This window comes from Lutjanus erythropterus, chromosome 3, assembly GCF_056507025.1.
Source record: "Lutjanus erythropterus isolate fLutEry1 chromosome 3, fLutEry1.hap2, whole genome shotgun sequence".
In the NCBI taxonomy this organism is placed as follows: domain Eukaryota; kingdom Metazoa; phylum Chordata; class Actinopteri; order Lutjaniformes; family Lutjanidae; genus Lutjanus; species Lutjanus erythropterus.
The window spans coordinates 45,659,705-45,685,203 of NC_139319.1; the positions used below are offsets into that span (position 1 = coordinate 45,659,705).

The following is a 25,499-nucleotide window of genomic DNA, read 5'->3' on the forward strand; positions in this document are numbered from 1 at the left end:
GCCGCCAGACTCCCAGAAGTCATGTCATTGGTATTCTCAAACTGTTGTCGCTGCCCTGCCTCGACTCACTCTTCTCAGCATGTTGCACGCTGTCTTCACACTATTTGAACATATGCCTCTGCCTTTCACCGCTCAACTTATTTTCCCCGTCTAGCCTGGTCTTTCTTTCCTCTCCGTTTTCCCCTTTTCATTCTGTTTCATTTAATGGAAAGGACAGAAGTGCATCTTTATCATCTGCTGACCTTTCTGTAACATGGAAAGTACAAAGCCAGTCATTTTACCCAGTCTGTTTTTTCTGCAAGTCGACAAGAGAGGCCAGGAGTCAGTTTTCAGCCCAACTTGACTATTTGTGCTGGTGCAACTATTAAAGGGACAGTTCACCCCAAAATATTTTTCCACTGGCCTGTAATGGTATTTATCCATCTAGATTTTTTGGTGTGAGTTGCCATAGAGATATCTGCTTTTTCTCCAGTATAAAGGGACTAAATGGCACTCAGCTTGTGGTGCTAAAAGCAAAAAAAAAAAAAAAAAAAAAACATTTGAAAAATCCAAAACCAGTGTCTCTTTCCAAAAATCATGAACCGGTTGCTCATGATAATCCACAGATCTCTGGTGTGAGCAGTTCCATGGAGGAGCTACTTTCTGTCTGCAAATCTTACTTTAGAATTTACCGGAGCTACTTCCTTTTCCACTGGAAAGAAAGTATTAAATTAATTAATTTTAGTCTGCATCTAAATGAGTCCTCTAAATGGTGTATTTCCAGTTTTGCAGCAGCATGACCAGAAAAATCGACAGTAATATGTATCAGAGGCAAATGTAGAAGCTGTCACTGTTTATTTTCTCATAAAAAAAGAGCAAAACTGAATATAGTTTGCAGTAGCTGAGGTAGAAACCTCACACGGAGCAGATCTCAGGATTACAGTGCGAAATCATTTGTGCTGATTAGCCGTCAGGAGTTCAGAGAGCTCAGTAAAGCCTGGCTGTATCTGAAATATGATTATACAAAGCTGATAAGTGGTAAAATAACACATGTAATGTTTGGTGGGTGTTCAGCTTGGCTCAGATTTCCTGCAGTCTTATCAGGTCAGCAGATGTTATTCTTCCAAGGCTTTGGTTAGTTTTAGTCAGAGATGAAGAAGGGTTTTTTTTGTTTTTTTTGTAGAAACTGCAGCGCATTCTGACTTGCACTGCTGTTTAAATGTGAGCCAAGATAGTTGTGCGGCGTTGTATCCAAGCAACTATGTTACAGCCCCTACACACACCCCTGCTTCCTTTGTCCAAGTGTTTGTGTGTGTTCCTATTTGCATATGCATGTGTTTTCTAAACTCACTTGCACACAGATCAATGGAATCATTGTGCGCTTTGTACTTTAAGACATAATACAAACTGAGGTTCAGTGCAAATTCAGGTTTTCCATTTAACAAAGAAAATCTGACCTTAAACCAGGAGTATTCAGCACCACGAATAACGTGGAATGTGAGCTTGTGTGTGTACAGTACAGCTGAAAGTAGTTAAGACGGCATAAACATCTTGTTTAGTTTATATCATACAGTCATATGGACAGAAAAAGCTCTGTGCCAGCCAAGCCGTATTAGACAGTCTATTGTGCCCCCTACTGGTCATGACTGGACATACAGTTTCAGTAACTCCAATAGAAACTAAGCAGTGTCTTGTCTGTAGTCAAATGCATATTAAGATTGAAACTTCAAATTCAGTCTACATGCACATCCTGTAACCCATAGCAACAGAGTGTACTGACAGAGAAACAATTGATTATAACATTTGTTTTCATTTAAAAAAATCTATTTTCTTTCATCTACTTTTGTTCTAGGAAAAAAAAACATTTTGGAGAATTAGGACCAGACATAAGGGGGGAAAAATTACATTTTGTGTTATCCATGTTGAAATATCAGGAATAAAGTCAGACTTTCAGTAATACTGCCGGGCAAAGAAGATTTTCTTAAATTTTGCATTTTGAGAATAAAGTCCAAATGTCGAGAGTAAAATTTCAACTTAACCATCTTGACTTAATTCTTGTAATGCAAAGTTAAAAACATGTTCTCCTCCCATTTTTCCTTAGTGTAGGCTTAATAGTCCATTGTAGCATATCATCTAAGTTCAAACAGTATAATTTATAGGACAACTAAAGATTATTTCCCTTATCGATTAATATGGTAATCATTTTAGCGATTAATCAATTAGTTGTTTGGTCTGTAAAATGTAAGAAAATGATGAAAATTGTTGATCAGTGTTTCCCAAAGCCTGAGATGACGTCCTCAAATCTCTTGTTTTGTCCACAACCCAAAGATATTCAGTCTACTGACATCAATGAATAAAGAAACCAGAATATATTCACATTTGAGAGGCTGAAATAGCTCAAAAATTGTAACTGTAAAACTGTAAAAATAGTTGGTGATTAATTTCATTGTTGATTAATAGTCGATTAATCAGTGCAGCTCTAGTCATTTGTATTGTTTGACATCACTTTTCTGGTTAGATAAAATCACACTCATTACAGTCCACTCTGTTTGGACAGGATGATTAATTGAACTAATCATTATTTATTATTCAGACAAATAATCAAGCTTGACCGCTGATTATAGTCCACAGTCAGGTACACAAGCATAGACCACAGAACAATGTCCTGTTTTTTTCAATGGTCATTTGGATGCTGTGACTTTGCATGCACACAGTTACAGCTGAAATATTCAAAACATGACCTTTACAATGCAAGGGTTAAAAGTTGAAGACAAAGCATCTGGGACAGAAGTTAAAAGTTCAGTTCACATACTGCACATGATAAACAGAACCTCATCCAAATGTAACATCAATCGATCTGTTGATTATTTTCCTGACTAATTGATTCGTTGTTTGGTGCCAGAAAATTGTGAAAAATATTCATCAGTGTTTTCCAAAGCCCAAGGTGAAGTTTGCAAATGTCTTGTTTTATCCACAACCTTAAGGTGTTCAGTTTACTATCAGAGAGGAGAAAAGAAAACAGCAAATATTCACATAAAGAATCAGAATCAGAATCATTTTCTTAAAAAATGACTCAAAACAATTATTGGATTATCAAAACAGGTGGTGATTAATTTATTAGTTGACTACTATTTGATTTAGCATTTCAGCCTTATAAAATGCCAGTGATTTTCAAAGTGGGGGGCTCAGCAAATTGCTAAAAAAAAAAAGATTTAACAGACAAAAATCAATTTAATCAATATAAATATGCCACTTAAGTTTAAATTGAGTGCTAAGTCACAAAAATTGACACATTTTAAAAAATGGAAAAGACCTGACAAGCTGACCAACAGCCCGGCTGACAAAAGCTCAGCTGCAAAAACTCCAAAGAACTCCTGCCCAAGTAAAACTCACCAGTATGATTTAACATATATAAAGTATGGATTTACTGCTGCACATAAAAATGGTCCTGAATGCATTCCCTGCTTCGAGACCCTCTCAGAAGAGTGTGAAAAACCATCTAAGCGTCAGTGACACTTGAAATAAAAGCACCAAAAAAACAGTTGACTTTGGGACATCTTGCAAAAAGGAGGCCCCAGCCATAAGCTAATGGTGTGGAAATGTTTAGCAGCTCCTGTATAAAACATACAACAAATTCAGTGTATATTGTCTCTGCAGTTAAATATGACCCACGGTGAACACGGTCAGAGTAAACTTCAGTTGCAGATTATAAGACTAAGACATCCAAAGGCTGAAAGATTCATCACTTTATCATTCTGCAGGTGTCTCCTCCCTTTTAATTACCCCATGTGCATCCTGCCACACTGACGGTGGACATCAAAAATAATTCTTCTGATATACAACTGGTTTGTCTGGAATACAGCACACGTCACCATTTATCTCAGGGTTGTTACTATTCCTGTGAATGCTATTAGGATGCATTTGTGATTCCATCAAGAAGATGAAACAGACAAAATGTGAAAACCCATATTGAGTTTGCATATTCAACTCAAATCTGTCATTTCATCTGTTTCGGTGAAATGGAAAGATACGGAAATGAAGGAGGGGCAGCAAGGTTCAATTTTTATCTCAACATCTAAGAAAGCAGGAAAAACCAGCCTGGCCTATATGTGCTTCCCTTCTCTGCTGCAGAGTGCATCCATATTAGAATGCACTCAAGTGCAAATACAGTGAGCAGATCAGTCCTTCTTTGGTGCCTGTGAACGAGCTTTTACTCTTTTCCATTGGATTTCTGAGAAAGCAGAGGGTTGCCAGCAAAGGATCGCTCAATACCTTCCCACACCTCGAACTGCTTCTGTGAGCTGGCATCTGCCTCTCTTCTTCTCAAGTATGCTCCCTCGCTGTCTCTCTCCTTCCTCTCTCTCTCTGTGTGTGCGTGCATCCGTGTGTGTGTGTTTGTGTGTATGTACAGCAGCTTACGCCATCACTCATCAAACTTCACACCTTGCTAATGTTGCTCAACAGCCAAATCCTGCACCTGAGGTGCTGAGAATCAAAGCAAACAATGGGAAGGTACTTACTCTCTGCTTATTAAACAGCCATTTGATTGTGTTGTTGCAGCCACACAGAGAATAAAATGAAGCTGCCTTTTTTTTTTTTTTTTTTTTTTACCAGTGGCTCAAGTAATCATTATTGACAATCCCTCACTGATTTTGTTCATAAATCCCTCTTACAGCTGCATTAGGCTATTTGAACATAGACAATGCAAACCGTCTGCCACTCTCTGCCATCTTTAATCACTCTGCTAAGCCCGTCTCACCAAATGATGCACCAAAAATGCACACTTTGCTCGGCTTAAAATTGAATATCTGAGTTGTCAAACTGTTGTCGCCAACTAGCAAACAAAACTTAACTAGCAGACGTCTGTTCTTTTCAACTTCAGACTCCTTGTGTTTGACTCAGTGGTAAGAAACTGATCCTTTGTGATGGAAGAAACTCCTTTCTTGGCCCTTATACACCAGATTAGCTCAGGTTCTTGAACCAGTTCAGTTATACATGTTAGTCTATCGCTAACACCACTGTACAGTCATGTTTCTGCAGTTTCAAAAACTCAACCTAACATAGTGATACATGTTGTCTCTAGGGGCCCTTTTCCACCAAATTGGCTCTGGTTCTTGGACTGATTCCATTCAAGGTCCTTGGAACTGCTATCTAGTGAACCAGCTTGCATTTTCTCAAGCTTTGAATGGGACCACTGAGGATGTTGTACAATGTACAACGTATAACATAAGACACATCCATTTTAATTTTGAAGGAAATCCTTCCATTTTTTTTGTTAGTTCCAGTTGTCCAACCTTGGTGGAAACGCTGTGAAAGGTTCAAAATTAGGGAGCTGGTTCCATGTTGCTGGAAAGGCCCTTTGCTGATCACCTCATGATAACTGTTTGCACAGAGTCACTGTGATTGGCTGGATGTGTGCTAGCTAACCATGACTGGTGTTTTGAAAGGAACCCTTCAATTAAATATTGTTACTGACATGCAGTGGTCAATACTGTATCTCGTTCAGTGTATTTCAGTTAAAATGGTGAGTTTAGCGTACTGGCTTAGCATCCTCTTCCCCAGGTCAAAGGTCAGTTAGCATCTCGGCTACTAGGGCCGACAGTGTGACTGACAGGGCCACATGGAGAGATCTCTGGGGTCTTTGAGGGCCAAGCAAGGCAGGGAATCACCCTGTCCCTGTGGGGGTGTGCTATGTGTAGAGAAACACAGCATGTGTGAGTGTGTGCAACTGTGTGTACGTCTGAGTGTTGGCGGGGTTGTGTTTGTGTGTGTGTTGTACTCAGGCTCAGGTCTGGCACTGCTCCAATGCTCAGGGCTAATGGAGTGCTAATGTCCCTGGTGTGCCCTTGTTTACTGAACAGCTACATACAGGAGAAAAGGGGGAGCCTTTGCCTATTTAAGCATGACACAGCGCTGCAATTTTGAATCCTTTTCCCATAACACTTCCTGCACTTGCTCTCTGTATGGCTCTGTGCCATAAAAAAATCCCCAAAGGCTCTGACTTGCTGTTTGATCTTAAACACCTGCAATTTATTCTGTTAATGTTCACCTGTTGCTAAAAACAAAAGCATCTGTTGTTCCTGCACAAAGTGATTTGTATCGGAGAAACCACACGGAATATCAATGAAGACAGTGTGTTCATTAAACTATTTAAAAGGCTCATTTAATACAATCATAGCTCATTTGTCTCTCTATTCTCTCCGTCCCATCAGTGGGTGAAGGCAGAAACCTGATCCCCATGGACCCCAACGGCCTGTCTGATCCATACGTGAAGCTCAAGCTCATACCAGACCCCAAAAATGAGACCAAGCAGAAGACCAAAACCATCCGCTCCAACCTCAACCCCAAATGGAACGAGACCTTCAATTTGTGAGTAAATTTTCCTGTTTTCACCTCCGTCCCACCACAGGCCACACAACACTTTTAGATATTTTCTAATGTATATATAATTATTGTGAATGTAGAGTCAGCAGTAAATTAAAATCCACTGTATCAGCAGTTTATACAACTACATCTACTAATGCTGATATTAATTATTCTCCAGACTTTTATACTTCTGCCACTACTGATAGGGTATTGTTGCTGTTATGGCGGTACAACTGCTACCCTAATCCCAGTACACCACAGTTTATTCACTGAAGCTTTTCTTGCCTTCATCAGGGTGGTGTATGACTTTGTTTCTGATTCCCCTATGCACAATCCATCAGACATGTGACACATATATAGATATTAAACATACAAAACAGCATTCCCATTCATTTGTTTTTCTCATGCAATAATTACTTCTATTGGATACAGAAATTTCCAAGACAGATACATAAATAATTGGAAGTGAAAAACATACAATTCTGTTACAGCCAACATTACAAAGTACTCTTAACCATACATTTACAGTATTTCAGTGGCTAGATTAACCTCTACAAACAGATATCTGCATATTAATCCAGAGTCAGTATTGGAAGTTTTCTGGTCTCTGTTTGTAGTCCAAGTAGTATTGAACAATCACATTTGAGCAGGCTTTGTTTTCATTCAGCTCCACATGCAGAGCAAAAAAAGTGTAAAACACTGACTGAAATTTAATCTAAAGATGCCTTAGCTAGTGTTTAATGATATTTTGATATAAGCCTTCATTCATATGCAGATATCTTTTCATAGAGATTAGTCTCCAACTCCATTCTTGCATGTCATGTTGCTAATTGGAGTGTAAACAAATAAAGAGGCACTTGGGCACTTAGTGTCATGTTCTTCTAGTTTTACTGTTCTTATTTCTTTTACTGTTTTATTGTTTTTTTCTGTGTTTTAGTGTCTTTGCTTGTGTCTTGTTTTACTTCAGTCTTAGTTTACTCCTGTTCGGCCCTCTGTTGTTATTTTTCCTTGGTATCCTACTCTTGTGCTCTTTTACTTTGTCTGTGAAAGCACTTTGTAAACTCTGTTTTTAAAAGGTGCTACATAAATAAAGTTATTATTATTATTATTATTATTGGAAGAGGAAGTCTTTGCCAAGATATCTATTATAAGGATATCTGCTGGCTATACCAGAAGTCGAGAAACATTAGCTGTTGTCCCCAGAAGCTAATCGATGGTCAGTGGGTTCTTAGACTGTGGAGTGATGGACTTGGACTTGGACATAGTTTGAAACTACCACTGTTACCACCAGTAACATTGTAATAAAAAAAGTAATAATTACACATTTATTTTCCCATAATATATATGATGAATGGAAATGATTTTATTTTTTTTTTAAATGCAATACAAGGAGTTTTTCACTTGTTTTAATTTACACACACAAGCAAACAAGACCATCAGTAAGAAGATATTTTCTATATAGATGTTCCTAATGCCTGCCACCGGGTTGGAATGTCATGGAAATCAGATGAAATGATTTACAGCACGCAGATCAGAAGAGTCTGTTTTTACATTTTACATTTTCAAAGTTAAACAAAGCAGGAGTAGATTTTTCTTCAGAAAATTTTATTTTTAACATATTTTTATTTATGCTGGTGGAAGCACTACCACTTTTGTCCACAGGGGTCTCCTAAATCAACACAGTATGAAAGTTCCCTATAGTGCTTTAAGTAATGAATTATATTACTAGCACTAGTGCTGTCAGTGCTACTACTATGACATATTTGATGTTAAATGTGATTGTGACTGAGATCCAGACACTGAACTTGACATAAACATAATGTGCACCCTCTCTGTCTTGTACAGCAAGCTGAAGCCTTCAGATAAAGACCGCCGGCTGTCAGTGGAGGTGTGGGACTGGGACCGGACCACCAGGAATGACTTCATGGGGGCCCTCTCCTTCGGTGTATCGGAGCTCATGAAGTCTCCAGTCTGTGGCTGGTAAGACTTAACACTCGCTTCACTTAGAAGAGGGGAAGCTGGGCAAATTAATCTGCTAGTCTCTTCTCTCGCAGCCTTTCTCTCTGTGTTCCTGTGTGTGTGCCCACCCTCACTCGCCCTGTCTTTCTTCGTCCATCCCTTCCAGGTATAAGTTGTTGTGCCAGGAGGAGGGCGAGTACTACAATGTTCCCATCTCAGAGGAGGATGATGGCAATGAGGAGCTGAGGCAGAAATTTGAGGTGAGGGTTGTGCTGAAATAATCACCACTGTCATCTTTGTGTTTCTCAACTTGAAGTGTATAAACAATGTCACTGTGTGTCCACAGTTTCTTGGTTCTGACACATTTTTTCAGCTTTCTTTTAGGTCCATGTAAGTGGTTTATCCTTTTTTTTTCTAAAACTGGCTATCAATGAGACTCTTCTGTTGGGACGTGTAAAATATATCGTGGTCTATATATTTATGTCAGTAAACCTGAATCATTAGTGATGTAATTCTGCCTAGCTTTGTGACTAAAGGCCCAAATGCACTGAAAGCACCTGACACATGCATTTTGAAGTACACCTATTGTTTTAAATGGCTGGACACGCACTAAAAGCGTTAAGGGTGTGTCAAACTGTCTTGATGCTGTGACTCTGACCTTATTTTGATTTTGGAGTGTTAAATGAGGACCACAGCTTTTTTCTGCAGGCATAGAGCCTGTTTGGATTGAGTTTAAAGAATTTTTTTAAAAAGGCATGGATGCAAGAAGTGGGTGCTGACGGGGCTGCAGCACCAAAAACACACATTTTCAAAAAAGTGTGATGTGGAGAGAGAGAGAGAGGGATGTGCTTAAATATGGACAGAGAGATCCAAACTGTTGTGTTTTGATGTTGATGATTAATAGAGTAATCTGTCATAAATTTACCATAATAAATCATAAAATGACCATGATGTATCATCAGAGATTAAGGAAAAGTGCTAAACTGAAATAGTGGCTTCTCTCACAACAATAGCTGCGGTGTTTCCCTTTGAAATTTCAAGTTTCAAGTTAAAGTTTGCAGAATGAGTAAGTGTCTGTTCATGAGTCGTAAGAAATGATTAATAATCTTTTCGAAGGAGTAGAAGTTTATAACAGTTACGTTGAGCAACATGTTAATGGAGTCTGGGAGAACAGTCAGTCACTGAACTCCAACTCCGGGCTCTAGTTTTTGGGATAATAGGCTGAACTTTACATTAACACACCTGACAGTTATTAAAACGTGATTTACTTGTCGTTGCGTTGTTATTGTCAAATTACAATGTTGCCCTCGTCTTACACTCCTGCAGTGCTCCTGCAGCCTGCCTTAGCTTCCTCCAGTCTGGGATGGAGGATTTTATGATTTCAACCTATTTAAAACACCGTCTATGCCTCCCATTTGATATTCAGACTTCAGTCCTCATTTTTGGATGCACAATAGCTGCATATTGCTCCTTAAAGTTATCCTAACACATAAAACATGAATATTGTGCACTGCTTAGTCATGATATAGACCAGTGGATCCCAAACTTTTTCAGGCACGCCACCCTTCAGATGCTGAAAAAAGTTGAGCCACCCCCACCTCACAATTATTAGCAAATATTAACAATAATTGGGGAAGCAGCTAATTAAAAAAGGATTTAAGCAGAATGTTTGTGAAATAAAGGTCAGCCTGATCACATCAACAACCTCCTGTTTATTTATTTTCCCTACATAATTCTTCTTTATATACAATATATTATATAATCTTTATATACTCTATATTTCTCCCCTGGTTATCCACACACCCCCTGCAGTGGCTCTGTGACCCGCCTGGGCGGCCCATCCCCCAGTTTGGGAACCACTAATATAGACTAACATGAAAAAAGGCAAGGTTTCTTTTCTTCAGAGCACAATATTTTGTTAAAAAAAATCATAATAATAATAAAAATACACAGATACATACAAATAACGACCATTTTCCAAAATACTGTTAGTTCTGTGGTGTTGGTATGTCAGATCTGGTGCCAGAGGAGCATCAGTTCATGCACGTCAAATGAAGCACCTCAGTTGTCACTGTCAGTGCGTTTGGGCCTTAAGAATACCCATCATGCTCAGCTGTTGGAGGCTGACATCTTTCTTAAGTTACTGTAACCTTGATAATCTTCCTTTGAATAAATCCGGACAACCGTTTCCTTAATCACTATAAACGGGTGAGTATGAGCTGCTCCAGCCGTTCACAGCTCCAAAACAAGCGTGTGCATTAGAACCTGGAAATGATATCGACACACTCCCCCTGTCTCCAGCTGTTAAATTAACCGACAGCTGCAGCTTTCAAAGACCCCCATCAGCTTGTGGTCTCTTTGCATTTATGCAGCGATGGTGTGTGTTGTGTGTTCATCGCCAATTTTTATCATTTTGTTCTTAGATCAGAGGGATTCCAGCCTGGAATGAATCAAAGCAGCTCACCGACAGCCTTTGATATGTTTTTTTTTTTTTTTTCAGCAACAACTTGGCTAAGATGTTTTGATACCTTGTTTTAAAGAAGTTTTTGTATAATTAGTTAGTTCATAATTAGGCTAATTGCCTGGGAAAGTTGTTTCAAACATGTGGTGAGAGTAAAAAATGGGCTTTTTTTTCTTAATTAGGCAACTTTTTGAGTTGAATGTCTACAAATGAACAGTTTTGCCAGCTGGTATAGCAGATCTTTGATGCTCTATACCTCTGAGCTACACCTGTACTCACAAGCTGTCCAAGACTGAATTTTGCCATTTTTTATCAGTATGCAAAAGCTTGGCCTTGAATATATTATAAAATTTGTGTTGTGCTTTTCAGACTTTCTAACAATGTTTAAAAAAAACCTGAACATGCCCTGCTTTATGACAAATCTAAAGTTTTTATTTTACAAAAAAACTCTCATTGCACTGTAAGAAGCGTGGTTGATGTTGCTCTGTTCTGAACACTTGCAACAGAATGAATGTGAAGTTATTTTTATAATCACTGACTAATGAATTATTATTTTTTTCTTAATAATATACTGCTCAATGCGGATCCAATGTCATTCACAGAAAATTATTTTCTGCATCAAATGGTAATGAAGTTTAATGATTACGGTCTTCCAATAATTAAGAAAAACTTGACTTTTATGAACAGTATTGGATTGTCTAAAATCATAATTAAATCATAAACTTTCACCGCTTAAATGCCACCCAAACACATAATACACACACTCACACACTGCACAGGAGTCTTGTCAGCACAGGTTGCTGCAGACACACAGTTGCCTGCTCTTTTCCTTCAACCAGTCTCCTGCACTGGTGCGTCTCACCCGCTGAGAGTGAAGCAGCCCTCTGTGGTCCTCTGATTGTCTGCCTCTCAGTGGGGGCCCGGGGCCCCGCAGGACACTTTTTAAAGTTATTTCCCATGACATTTCTGCTACACATGGTGGAGAGTTGTGGGTAAAAATGGAAAGAATAGAAAGGAAGGATGTTAGAAAGGTCATGGTTAGGCTTGAATTGTAATTTCTAAAATATCTATTATTTTGATGATAAAATCAATTGTCAGTTGTGAGAATATGTTAATTTGTTAGATTTATATGGATTTTATTTATGTATGAATTACAACAAAAGTAAAAAATGTATGGAAATTTCACATTATCCCTAGTCTCCTTATAAAAATTAGGTTTAGCCAAGTTTTGAGATGCTTTTCCACTGTAATCAAACCATTTTCTCACGTAAAACATGTCCATTACCTGTGGAGTTAGTTTTAAAGTTATAAGAGTTTGTAACTTTTTTTCCAGCGTAATGAAAATACAGTCAATGATGACCTTCACACAAGATGTGAGGTTTATTTTACGATGAGCAAAGACAGAGAGAAGAGGCAAAGAGCAGGACTGTCAATTAAGGTCAGAGAAGAGTCTGACATCCTATCACTTGCATTTGGTTGTCACGGTAACACATTCACAAGACCTAGACAGTACATGTTGTTGTTCATGTTCACCAAAATGGGATGAATTATGCATTTTAGTCAAGGTGGTGGTGCTTTGCGAGTGATGGTTCAACAACTGGTCCTTCACCCTGCTTATACACACACACACACACACACACACACACACACAAGCTTAGTCCTTAACTGTACAGTCAAGTACTACACAGAGCAGTAAATAGCTGAAAGCAGGTCTTTCCAGCTCCTCTCTAGTTTGTTCTCTAAAGAAACTAAACAGTATTTGTTAACATTTTCTATTAGGGTCACATCTAATGCATTAAAAGTATATTCATAAGACATTTTAATGCATTTATAAGGGTTTATAAATGGCATGACAACTATAAACAAGCTTTATAAGTGGTGGACATACTCTAGTATATGTTGAGCATTAATAAAGCTTTATACCTCCAAAGTGACAACAGTGTTTAAAAGAAGGATCTGAGTCCCTGGTTACACTACACATTCTCATAACTGTAGCCAGTTATAAAGACCCATTTAAAACTGCTCTAACACAGTGCTTCCCAAACTTAGGGTCTCAACCCAAAATGAATCACAGACCCCTTTTTTATTGGGTCGCCAATTGACAGAATAAAATACATATGTGCCTTATATAATAAAAGAGGCCTTTGTTTACCCCAACTTTAACAGGCTTTTATTTGAAGCAGGCCTGTATTAGAGGGAGGTCTCCATTTCTTGTTCCCTCTTTTTGATAAGTGTAATTGGTTATATCGTGGCAGGCAGCGCGAAATGAGAGACAGGAAGCAGCTCTGACTGACATCAACACAGGAGACAAGAAGCCTAAAATACAATGGCAAAATACAGCTGAAGTCAAGAAATGTTAACAGCCGTCTCACTAATAGTTAAAGCTAAACTAGCCATGCTGGGAAATGTGGGCCCTCATTACAGTATTGTAGTATGAAGCCTAGTTTTGACACCTCCTGTGTACATTTCAAATGAAAAGCCTTGAGCAACACTGAGCAAATTTATTTATTGCTGTGATGTACCTTTGTAATGAAAAAAAAAAATCCATATACATTGTAACTGCATGGTTTGATGTGTTCTTCATCAGAAGTTTATAAAGAGGGAGAAATCAAATTTCTCTTTTGGGTCTTGAACAGAAAAAGTTTGGGAATCCTCACTCTAATGTAAATGGAATAATATCTTATAAACATTAATAATACACAATAGTGTGACTGTGAGCTTTTAGTAAAGTTACAACACTGTATAAGATTATCAGCAATTATATAATACAATTATGGGGACTTATGAGCAGTATTTGCTGGCAAACAAAGTATAAGACAAAAAAACAAAAAAAAAACAAAAAACTTTCACAGTGATTATCAAAACCATTTCAAGTCTGTATTTTCCAAAAGAAACAACTTCAGATTTTAATTAAAACAGACAATAGCATCTCATAACATATAAACCATTAAAGGTTGAATATAAACCTTTTTGGTAGTACTTACTAATACTCATTATTAATAAATGGCAAATTGATAGTTAATTATGCTCAGTAATAGTTATTTTCTGTTAACAAACAATGAAATTATAACATAATGTTTACTAAGTATTGGTAATATTATAATTTGTTTGTGTTATAGAAAATATATGCTGTATCACAGCTGACATCTTAAACAATGTTTATTACAGCAGTACTGACAATTAGTAGAAAATATTAATTATAATTTCAGTGTTTGTTAACAGGGCAATAACAATTAACTCAAGTTTAATTAACATCAATCAAAGCGTTACCATATTTTTAAAAAAAGTTTTTGTAAAATACACACACACACACGCACACACACCTCTCTGTGTTCAGCCTTACCTCAGGGGCTATGTAGTCTGGATATGTATATATATATATATATATATATATATATATATATATATATATATATATATACACATATGTCTTATTAAGGTGCTTATAATGCATTATAGACAAAGTGTTACCAAGTATTTCTCTGATTCTCTCTATAGTTTGCAGTCATGTTGCACCTAAATTACAGAATATACTATTAATCAAGCTGAAACTCAAAAACAACTTCCTTTAATGTAAAAGAAACTACCATCATGATAATTCTGTTTAGTATACCTTAAATAATTTGTCTCCCAGTCTTCAAAATGTTTCATTCACTTGACTTATCTTTTCTGGTCTCTGTGGCCTCGAGAATGTGCCAGTTTCTCTCTCCTGTTTCCTCTTCATAAACCCCTCTGTGGTTCTCTCCCTTTTCTTCCCGTAGCCTCCTGCTCCCTCCTGTGTGCTTGGTGAGACTTACACTGTACAAATGCTTCTTCATCCTGTGTCACGTTGTCATATTTAATGCAAGAGTTTCTCTCTCCCTCTCTCCCCTTCTTCCCCCTCCCCGCTCTCAGGACTGCCAAATTAACTTTAATCTAAAGGTAGCTCCTCTCCTCCTCCTCCTCTCCTCCTCTCCTCCTCTCTTCTCCTCCTCTTTGGTCTTGTCTTGTTGTCGTGACACGTTCCTTCATCTCTCCTCATGTTTTATCATTTGTATGTGGTTCCAAGCTACTGCAAATAGATCCAATTTACTAACAATTTGTCCTGGTTGTGAGTTGGATTTCATCAAAATGATTAAAAATAAAAATTCAAACTATATTTGCTCCAATAAATCAGTGTTGTATTAAGTTACTGCTCCTTTTTGTACTTGGAAAACTATGAAATTTTCAGTATTTCTTCAATTTGCTAAATGTATGTTTCATATGAAATCCTCAGTAAAAGATGAATTCTGTGCCAAGCGAGAATAAATGACTTCCTCTCCGTCTCTACTGCTCCCTGGTAGCCAGAGTTTGTCAGAGGATTGTTAGTAAATCCTGGTGCTGTGCTGCCCACAGTTCATGATCATACATCTGTCTGCATGTGTGTCTTTGTACTCTGTTTGTGTCTGTGGATCAATCTGCCTGTCTACATCTTGTCTGCTTCTATCATCGTCACTGCAGGTGTAACCTGGAAATATGTAGCCATTATTTTCTCTTATTCCAGTTTTCTTAAGCTTTACCTGCCATATTTTCTACATCTACCTGCAAACATGTAATTGTAGCATCTGTCCTCACATTTACAAAGAATTCAAACTGGATTTGTGGACTACAGAAATATTCCACACTGGGCTTGAAGAAGAGAAACGAGATCAATTCTGACCACAAGATGTCAGCATTGAACAGAAAATACATACCCACACCTGTTGCCAGGACAATAAGTAACTGTGTGTGTGTGTGTGTGTGTGTGTGTGTGTGTGTGTGTGTGTGTGTGTGTGTGTGTTCCCAACTACTTTCAGAGACACATTTCAGACTAGAGACCAGTTAATTGGGGACAACTTGTCCAAAAGTGGTGTCCCCAATAAGGAAAGGGCAGATTTTAGGGTCAGTGGTTAAGATTAGGTGTATGTTAAGGTTGTTTATATTTTTTAAATGACCAGAACCAGACGTCTTTACTTGGTTGTTGTAGTGTGATAGTCCACTGTTGGTAATATAGGCATATGTGTGTGTGTGGGGGGGTGGGGTTTCAGACTTGGCCTAATTTCATGGACACATGTCAGACTAAAGACCAGGTTGACCAAAAGTTGTGTCCTAAATTGGAAAAAGGCTGGTTTGTGGGTCAGTGGTTAAGGTTAGAGTTAGGCAAGTAGTGGTTATGTGTAGGATTACGGTAAGTCTCCAGGAAATGAATGTAAGTCTATGATATGTCCCCAAACGTGACCACAGTCAACATGTATATGTGTTTGTATGTGGATTTGTGTTTGTGTATAATTCTCAATGCCTTCATTAGTATGCTTGAAAGATAACAGTTTTTTTTTCCACCCACAAGTTGTCACCTCACTTCTTCCTCATACTTGAAGATCTGATTTTCATACCATCTTTAAACTGTGCTGATTGTTAGTCACATTTTTTAGATTTTGTTATTCTTTGCTGCTATTCTTTATATTTGCTAGTACAGGTGGGGTTTTCACTTGATTTAGGGAGTGCAGTAAATGGCTGTCAATTCAGTTTCCTCTTATTTGTCCCACTTTTAAGCTTAAAATTTTTATGTTTGCAATATCTCTGTTTCTGCCACAAATGTATGAAATATTTCTCAGTTATGGATTGATTGATCCTACTTTTTCTCTGCTGATTCAAATTTCTGTGAGTTTTAGTGCTGCAGAAATCCCTGGCCTCATTGGAATTATTTAAAGTAACATGAGTTTCATGTAGAAATAAGTAACACTGTATTTGAAGTGCATAAGACTGACTGTCTTTATGAATGTTTATGACAGTCAGTTATGTCATTGTAAATGCAAATGTGACATTATTTGGGATTTTTTTGTTACGACAACTTGACATTAACCAGGACAACACGACCTGTCATAAAGCATAGTAGGCTATATAGCACACAAAGTAGGCTTAGTTATCAAACTATTTAGCTTCATGTGTTAACATTACATCAAGCTTTTATATATGTGGTTGGTTTTAATATTGATTTTGACATTTAACCATTACAATAATGTCATGAGTATATTCCTGAACATAAACTGAAATGGTACACTTGTCATGAAGATGTTATTGCATTTTATGATTAAGATTTTAAGTAATTTCTTTACAGCCTGCTATAGTATGTTCATAACAGGTTATATTGTCTTGATTAGTGTTAAGTTGTCATAACAAAGGCATCTCAAGCGATGTCGACCTGGCATTAGCAATGACATAGTTGACCAGATGACACAAATGTAATGTCATGGTTATGACAGTGTCAAAATAAAGTGTTACCAATTTCTTTTATGTCTCAGATTGCAGAAACGCTGAGTTTCTGAGCTATATCTGACCCATCCTAAGTCCAAGCTAAGCTTTAGCTAACTTAAGATGTGACTTTATATGTTAAGTTTGCTTAACCAAAAAATGGGCGGGACATTAGAGCGGTCAGTTACATTGACTAAGAAACTGAATTTAATGTGGAATCTGCCGTTACCTGATCGACCTCCTCAGTCCTTGGCTCACCCCTCAGCTAAAATTGTCTTGATTGGGCCAGCTGTTGTGGCTCACACCTATACTCAAGTGTACTAAGTGAGTGGGTCCTTTTGGCTTCCTTCTCCCTGTGGTTTCAGGACCAAGCAGTTGTGGAAGACTCTGATCAGGTGCGCCTTGAGAGGAAGGAAGTAAGGCTGCTGCTCGCTCGGCTCGGCCAGGCTCTTTTCATTGGCTAAAGCTTACAGGTGTGCTGTGATCTGGTGCGGTCTGCTCTGCTTTGCGTGTCTCTGCTGCTCTCCCAGATGAAGAGCAGACTATGGTAGATGCCATTAACCAAACTAAAGCTTCCCAGCATTGGTTGTCTCAGGTTGAATGTCTTTATTCTGGGCTTAAAAGTAACGTTTAAGTGACTCCTGAAGGTGAAAGATGATGTGGAATTTGTCCTGCTCGCATGTTGTTGGCCCTTTTTTTTCTTTCTTTCTTATTTTTAATTAACTCCAATTCCAAAAAGTTGGGACGCTTTTTAAAACATGAATAGTATCATAATTCAAAAGAGGTATGACATCCCTGTTACTTGCACAGATTTTACAGAATTTTCTGTAGCCTGGAAGCTGTGAGGAAATTTGACAATTTAATACCAATTTGTTAAAGTCCTTGGTAAAGCTAAACAATGACCTCCTCTATGTAGCATGTGGGTGTAGATTACACCAATGATAATTGAGGTTCAGCATGAGTTTGGATCTGTGTTTGGCCTTGGCTGAGTGTGGATACTGGACTTGTCAATCTTGGTTGTGTTCTTGTGCAGAGAGACATGGAAAACTAAATTGTCTTTGATTGTTATTTGGACTTCGGACTGCCATGATGTCCTGTATTTTTCAGCATAGTGCACTGTAGTTTTCTAGCAAGCTTGTTGGAGCATCTTTCCATACTGGGAGATTAAGCATGACTTTGGCATGAAGGATAGAGAAGAATCTTTTTGCATTTTGGCAAATACAGGTGAACATAAGAGACACTTGTCTGGATCGGACATGCATGCACAGTGTGGTGTCCTCTTCATTACTCCAGCAGCCATGCAACTTTGTGTTTGTCAAAAAATCATTACCATTATCAGTGCAACTGTAAGGTTTGATGTCAACATTTTAGACTTTGCCTTTACCACACATTAGACCTTTTTCCACAGCAGCCATTTTTACATGAAATAGTTTGATAAACACAAGTGTTAACAATGATGTTAATAAAGGTTTGTTTCCATTCAGGTTAGAGTCAGGACCTCAAAGCTAGCCACGTTAAAATGTCAAAAAACACTATGCATATGCTTTATATTTTGTAAGTTGTGTACTTACATTATCACAAATGTTTTCAACACTGTTCAACTGCAGAGAAAATCATAATTTATTCAAGGTAATTGTATGTTTCCTGTTAGCCGTTGCTAGCTGCTTTAACTTAAAGGTAAACATGGAATACGTCAGAGAGTGAGGAAGGAAGTCAGCAAACATGACTAAATGTAACGTGAATAAACATCTTTTGTTTCAATATGAGAGAGCCCTGGTGTCAGAACCTACATATTTTATGTTCGATTAGTATTTTTTATCTTACTATCTCATATCAATAGGGCTGCAGTAAAAAAGATCTGTTAGATTTAAGAGGTGATTTCAATATGTCATGCTTAAAATATTATTCTTAATGTTATTTAGTGATATACAATAGAAATAACTTCAGTATGAACATCCATATATGTAATTTACTTGTTTTTAATGTTTGTGATCTAGTTTAATTTCTACAAAATTCTTACCCTTAATTGGCACACCCTTAGTCCCGCCCCTTTTCCCTCTGAGCTCCAAAGACAGTCAAACTTGCTTGGTACCTTGGTCAATTTTCTTCTGTCCTGTTTTATGTGTTAGACTTGACCTGTAGAAGTGACATGTAGCAATGAAGAGTATGTTAGCAAAACGCAGCATCAATCATTAGCTTGCCAGTTAACTAGCATTTTGCTATTATTAGCTAACATTTTTGCAGGAAAGCAGAAAGTTGACCGAGGCACCAAGTTTGCTCAACTGTTACTGGAGTACAGACCAAAGGGGGGTGGGACTTCGGAAGGGTCAATTATGACGTTAATAATCAGTAAACATGTATAATTTGAAACATAAATGGTCATGTGACATGCAATACATCAAACTTGGTGGGACTTTTTTTTTTGTAAGAGGTTTCAAGCATGTCATAGAGATGCTTTTGGTCCTCATTAAAGAAACGTTTCATTAAGTTTTTTCACTCCAAGTTCACATAAACTGCAAAAAAGGTTTTGATGTTTACATATACTGTCATCATTCTCAGCCAGTACATTATTTTATAATGAGAATTTCTTGTTAATATATTTTAAGATGGGCAGGTCAGTTTCTGCTTTTTATCAGTCAATAATGTGAAAATGTGAAAGAAAAAATATCATCTTATTTGTCACAATTCATTCAGTTTATGAAATTATATCTGTTTGTATGGAGCCATTTTTGTGTGTATCTGCTCCACAACGGCACCACAGTCTCATTTCACTCCATACATTTTGAGTTCTGCTTATCAGAGCAAATTAACAGTGTGAGTGTGTGAACACATGTAGAGGATATTCCTTTAAGAATGATCTTCAAACATATGACATATTTGTGTGTAAGTGGTATAAATATAATAAAAACATACAGCGAAATTGGATTTGTTGGTCTGGAATCAAGAGGAATCCACCACAAAGAAGCCTTCTTGAAGTTTATTGGTTCAGTGTCTGTTACATTCATTTCCTGCACCTTTTAAGACAAGGTCCACATTTCAGGAATTCAGAAACTAGATGTCTTATATGAACTACACAGTTGTAGCTTTTTGTCATGTGAGTGTTACTCAAAGTGCATTTTAAAATATGTGTCTCTAACACGCTGCTTTTTGTGTCCTGAGTGCAGAAAGCCAAGCTAGGTCCAGGTAAGAAGGTGATCACCGAGACGGATGACAACGATTCCAGCCAGCTGCCCTCCAACAGCCTGGACCAGGTGAAACTCAGCGACTTCTCCTTCCTTGCTGTCCTGGGCAAAGGCAGCTTCGGCAAGGTGAGGCAGCTGTGATCAGTTCAGTAATAAAGTTCCCAAAGGGCACCTATTATACTATATTTTCATTCTTGGACTCCACAAGAGTAGCTTTGCATGAATCACAATTCAAAAAGATTTTTATTTATCCTGTACTGAACCTTTATGCAGCCCCTCCATTCAACATCCCTCTGAAACAAACACTTTTAGCTCCTGTCTCTTTAAGGCACCATATTCTCATATAATTTATATTTGTAAAACTGTTCTTGAGTAATAAAAAGTGATTTAAAAATCTGTAAATCTTACTATACAGAAAGACAACTTTATTTACAGATTTGAATTAAACTGGATAAGATGATGTGATGTCCTCCGGCTGCTCTGCCTCAACTTTCAGCTATTTGCAGGGTTTCCTGATGGACACACAGTGTCACTTGTTTTTGCAGCTGCTTCAGCTGCTAGCTGGCTAGTTAGCTCAGAAACAGGCCTGGATATACAAGACAAACACATCATGAGTGCTTCTGACCACCGTCTTAGCATGGAAATAGTGATATAGGGCACTGAATTTAATTTATCAGACCACAAATGAGACAAGAATTAGACTGGAAAAAGGCAACTGGAGCAGAATGTTTCTGGTGACTGATTACTGTACACAAGTTTATTCACTGATTTTGGTGAAATTTGATTGTATTTTAAATAGAAAATATTATCTGTTTTTCCCTCTGATGTCCTCTGGATGCTCTGCCTCAGCTCTCTGGGATTTATGGAGTCTCCTGATGGACAAAGCTTGTTAGTGGTTAGCTACTTTAGCTACTTTAACTATAATCCTGAGCAGAGCAGTCAAATGAAGACAGACTGGGTGGGTGGGCGTGCTGAGCACAATGTACTGTGTCTGGAGCAGATCACCATATAGAGAAATCCATGACACACTAATGTCAGCCCGTCGTCGAAAGTAAGAAAAAATAAAAAACATCTGAATCTGAATCTCACAGGGATTACTTTTATATTTACCACATTTTTTTACATTTGGCCAATTTAATATGAACATCCAACAGTGTAACTTCATATATGTGTGTGAAAATAAGGCATGTATAATAGTTCCCCTATAACAGATAGCTTGCAATCTAACCACACAAGAAAAATTCTGTCAGTCTTAGAAATAATCTTTCCCTACCTTTCTCTCTGCCCTTGTCTGTCTCTCTGCAGGTCATGCTGGCAGAGATGAAGGCCACTGAAGAGCTGTACGCAATAAAGATCCTGAAAAAAGATGTGGTGATCCAGGACGATGACGTGGAGTGCACCATGGTGGAGAAGAGAGTCCTGGCCCAGCAGGACAAGCCGCCCTTCCTCACACACCTCCACTCGTGCTTCCAGACTGTGGTAGGTAAACCGCTCCTGGACACGCGTCAGGACAAGTCACTCCAGGCTGGGTCAGGTCAAATTAATTCACGAGGGGGCTTTTAGCCAAACAGCTTAGTCATAAAGTGTTGTACAGAGCAGCAGAGGACGAGTATGACAAGTAGAGGAGGAGAAACAAACAAGCCCCAATTAGAAGGCTGAGGTCTGTGTGTGTGCATAGAGAAGCATGCATCTTTGTGTGCATGCACGTGTGTTATGACTTTGAGTCATGTTAAAACCAGACTGCACAACCTGAGAGCACATACTGTATGAGCAAAGAGACATACATTCATAATTGTGTGTATTTCTTGCACACACAAATGGGAGTTTTTAAGCGCACATGCAGCCATACATACATATGCACAAACACACTTTCACCTATTCATAAAAGTTTATTGTGCTGACTTATATAAGAACAGACACAAAGTATACGTACATAAAGTTACAACAAATTATGCTTTGTGCTCTGCATCATAATTTACTTTTGCCTTGTTAAGCTTTAGATCTACAACCTGCCATTGTGAGTCCTGCACACACACACACACACACACACACACACACACATGCACACATACATATATACACACAGTCTTACTTTCTTCCATGTGGGTCATACTGCTCTGCTTTCACACCTTCCCAGAGCTGGAAATGAAACTTCCTAAATCTTGAGCCAAATATTCCATCATGTAAGGTGTAACACTGTTAGCAGCATCAGGAGTAACAGCGGCTGGACTATTCAAGATGTCGTAGTGTGATGTCATGACACACATATTGTCAAAATTGGAATTATGACATGTAATAACCCTTTCAAATGTTCTGTATTGTTAAAGGGATAGTTCGGGCTGTTTGATGCGGGGTTGTATGAGGTACTTATAGATAGTTAGTGTACCTACTTTGGTGTTTTATATACTACTCTATTACAGAAACACACAAAACACACACACACAAAACAGTTAGTGCCTGTGACATAAACAGTGTTTCAGTCCTTATCCTGTCTAGACATGTATACATTTTCCATGGCTTTTTTACAAGCTACTAAAATGATTTTCAATAAATATCTGTCTTCTCTTACCACAATGTTTCCTGCCGTATCACCAAAACATAGTACTATACATGACCCTAGGTATATCATAGCCCAGAATTTTGATAATAACCAACAGAAAAAAAATACCAAAACTGTACAGTTTCGGGACAAAGCCAGAAGACACAACTTTGATGTTTTACAGGATAATCCGGATTCAGTGAAGTCACTCAATAACACACACTAACAGATCGAGTCAGCAGTACACCAGCAACTCCTGTGTTCTGTGAGGTAAATTTACTGATTTCACCCATGGAGTTTGGTTGGTTTGGAGAGAGCAATATGTGGCTTATATAACGGTGGTTTACCATCAGAAAAGGTTGTTTGACGGCAAAGTAAAGCAGTGAAAATATTCTAAATATAGCATACACTTAGACTGAAATTGATTCTTTAGGCAAACTTTTTTTTAGCTAAAATATGTTGTAATGCTGACACTGTCCAGCTTCAGTGCTGGTGGCCCTCACTGCATTTCCCAGCTGGGGGCGTGTTCATACACTGAATTTGGGTAAGTATCTCATCAAATAACGTGAACTATCCCTTTAAAAGTCTAAACCAGAAGTTCAGTATTGCACCTCCATCAGTCTGGTGGACTTGGGAGAAACAGATTACTTTAAAAAAATGGTCAAAGTCGGTGAAGCAAAGGCTGAGATATGCTAATCTTATATTTCCTTTAATGTAACTTGATAGCAACTTTCATAAAACCTTTTTCAATGACATAATCAGCGTTATGTTTTTAATTTGTTGCAGTGCTCCTTTATAACTGTAGTTGCGGTGCTAGTAATCATAGTTTGTAGCTCAGTGGTGGACAGTAATGAAGTACATTTACTTGAGTACTGTACTTAAATACATTTTTTGAGTATCTGTACTTTACTTGAGTGTTTGTTTTTTTGGAAACTTCTGACTTTCACTCCACTACATTTCAAAGACAAATATTGTACTTTTGACTCCACTATATTTCTAGGATGGTTGTTGTTACTTTTCGACTGAGCTTTGAAGTCAGCTGTTGCTGTTTTTTCTTTTTTAAAATGCAGTTGGTCACATGCTGTGTTCCTCACAGAAAGAAACCAATCACAGTAGTTCCTCTCAAATGGGACTGATGTAAAAGCAGAAATACGTCCAGGCGCACTAACAAGCACAAACAAGCTCTCCCTCTTTCATTCAAACAAAAAGTGGTAATGGTGATGGCAGGAGAAAGACTAAATTAAATCTCAAGATGTTATTATAATTATTAATTAAAGTTGGATTGTTTTTATTGGGGTGAAAAATACCAGATAATTCATGTATATATACTGCGTCTGAGGACAGAAAGAAATCTGTTATTTAACAGACTTGGAGAACTCCTTACAGTTATCTTCAATCTAATTTTATGATGTGATTTTAATACAGTTACATCAGAAAATGACAATAACTGTCCTTTTTGGTTCTGATTGTATTTCTATGCTGAAGTGTTTATAGGTGTTTCTATAGACTTTGTGTAGCTCTTGTGTGGTTCTACAAGCATCAGTGCATCATTAGATGGTTTCAGAAAGTTACAAGCTTCTGTAAATGCATCATGAAAACAATACAGCATATATTGATATTAGAAAATGTACTTTGTAATTTGTACTTTTGAATACTTAAGTATTTTTAAAAACATGTACTTTTGAATACTTAAGTATTTTTAAAAACATACTTTTGAATACTTAAGTATTTTTAAAAACAAGTACTCTAGTACTTTAACTCAAGTAAAATTTTGACGGAGCAACTTTCACTTGTAGTTGAGTAATATTTGACCAGGAGTATCTGTACTTTGACTCAAGTACTGGGATTGTGTACTTTGTCCACCACTGTTGTAGCTATATAGTGGTGGTTGTTGTAGTGTCAGCAGGAACAGATATGGCCTTGTCCACTGAATTTTAACAATTCAAGATGGTTCATTTAGATGTAATTAAGTTAATGATGAACCCTGGAAAGTCATTAACCTCTCAAGGGGTTTGAACTCAATCATAAAATGAGGCAGAAATAGCACATTTGAGGGAAATCTGGTTATTTCAGGTCAATTTAAGTAGAAAGGCAGAGAGTAATATAATATTCGTAAGTATGTTTTCATTAGTGTATAGTCATCTGAAGATAAGAATCTTGAGTTTTTATTACCTTAGAATGAGCCCTTTATATCTACAAAGGCTGCAGGTGCTTTTCTATGGTGTTTGCCATGTTGCACTGTTTCTACAGTTGCCAAAAATAGACAAGCCAAAAACTGTCTCAGGAGAGGACCTTTTACTTGATTTGCAATTTTCACGGCCACCGTAGTTTCCCCTGCAGGATTGGCAAGGGAGGGCGAGGCGATGTGTTTGCAATCTGCAACCTCACCGCTAGATGTCACCAAATCCCACACTGTAGTCCTTTAACTGAAGAAATAGTCATTTTGATGCTTTCAGCAGGCACCTATTTTTACATATTTTATTTTTTAGGTACTGAGATATATAGAATGACAGCCACATGAATTTTTCATGCCCCACTTCTCACATACATTTTAGTCTCAATGTGAAAGAAATCAACGTTTTACATAATCTGGTATACTGGTTTTCTCTTGGATGTCAAATGAGTGACTATTAGCAGTCTGATTCCTCAGAGAGGCCGAGCTGAACTATAGCAGCTGATTAGAGCTTTAGCACTATGTCACTCATGGCATATTCATGAACGCGCACACACACACACACACACACACACACACACACACACACAC

General features: G+C 37.8%; 1 protein-coding gene across 6 annotated transcripts in view; it reads left to right on the forward strand.

Moving 5' to 3' along the window:
• prkcaa (protein kinase C, alpha, a) overlaps window positions 1-25,499 on the forward strand; it is a 286,081-nt gene that overhangs the window by 183,905 nt on the left and 76,677 nt on the right. For 2 of the 6 annotated variants that reach the window (XM_084710879.1, XM_084710887.1), the window contains exons 6-11: window positions 6,192-6,348; window positions 8,191-8,325; window positions 8,471-8,564; window positions 17,380-17,430; window positions 20,179-20,322; window positions 21,502-21,675. In XM_084710879.1, coding sequence (XP_084567005.1) covers window positions 6,192-6,348; window positions 8,191-8,325; window positions 8,471-8,564; window positions 17,380-17,430; window positions 20,179-20,322; window positions 21,502-21,675 — 755 coding nt within the window. The remainder of the gene's footprint in view (window positions 1-6,191; window positions 6,349-8,190; window positions 8,326-8,470; window positions 8,565-17,379; window positions 17,431-20,178; window positions 20,323-21,501; window positions 21,676-25,499) is intronic. The other 4 variants (XM_084710895.1, XM_084710903.1, XM_084710911.1 and 1 more) reach the window with 2 other exon arrangements.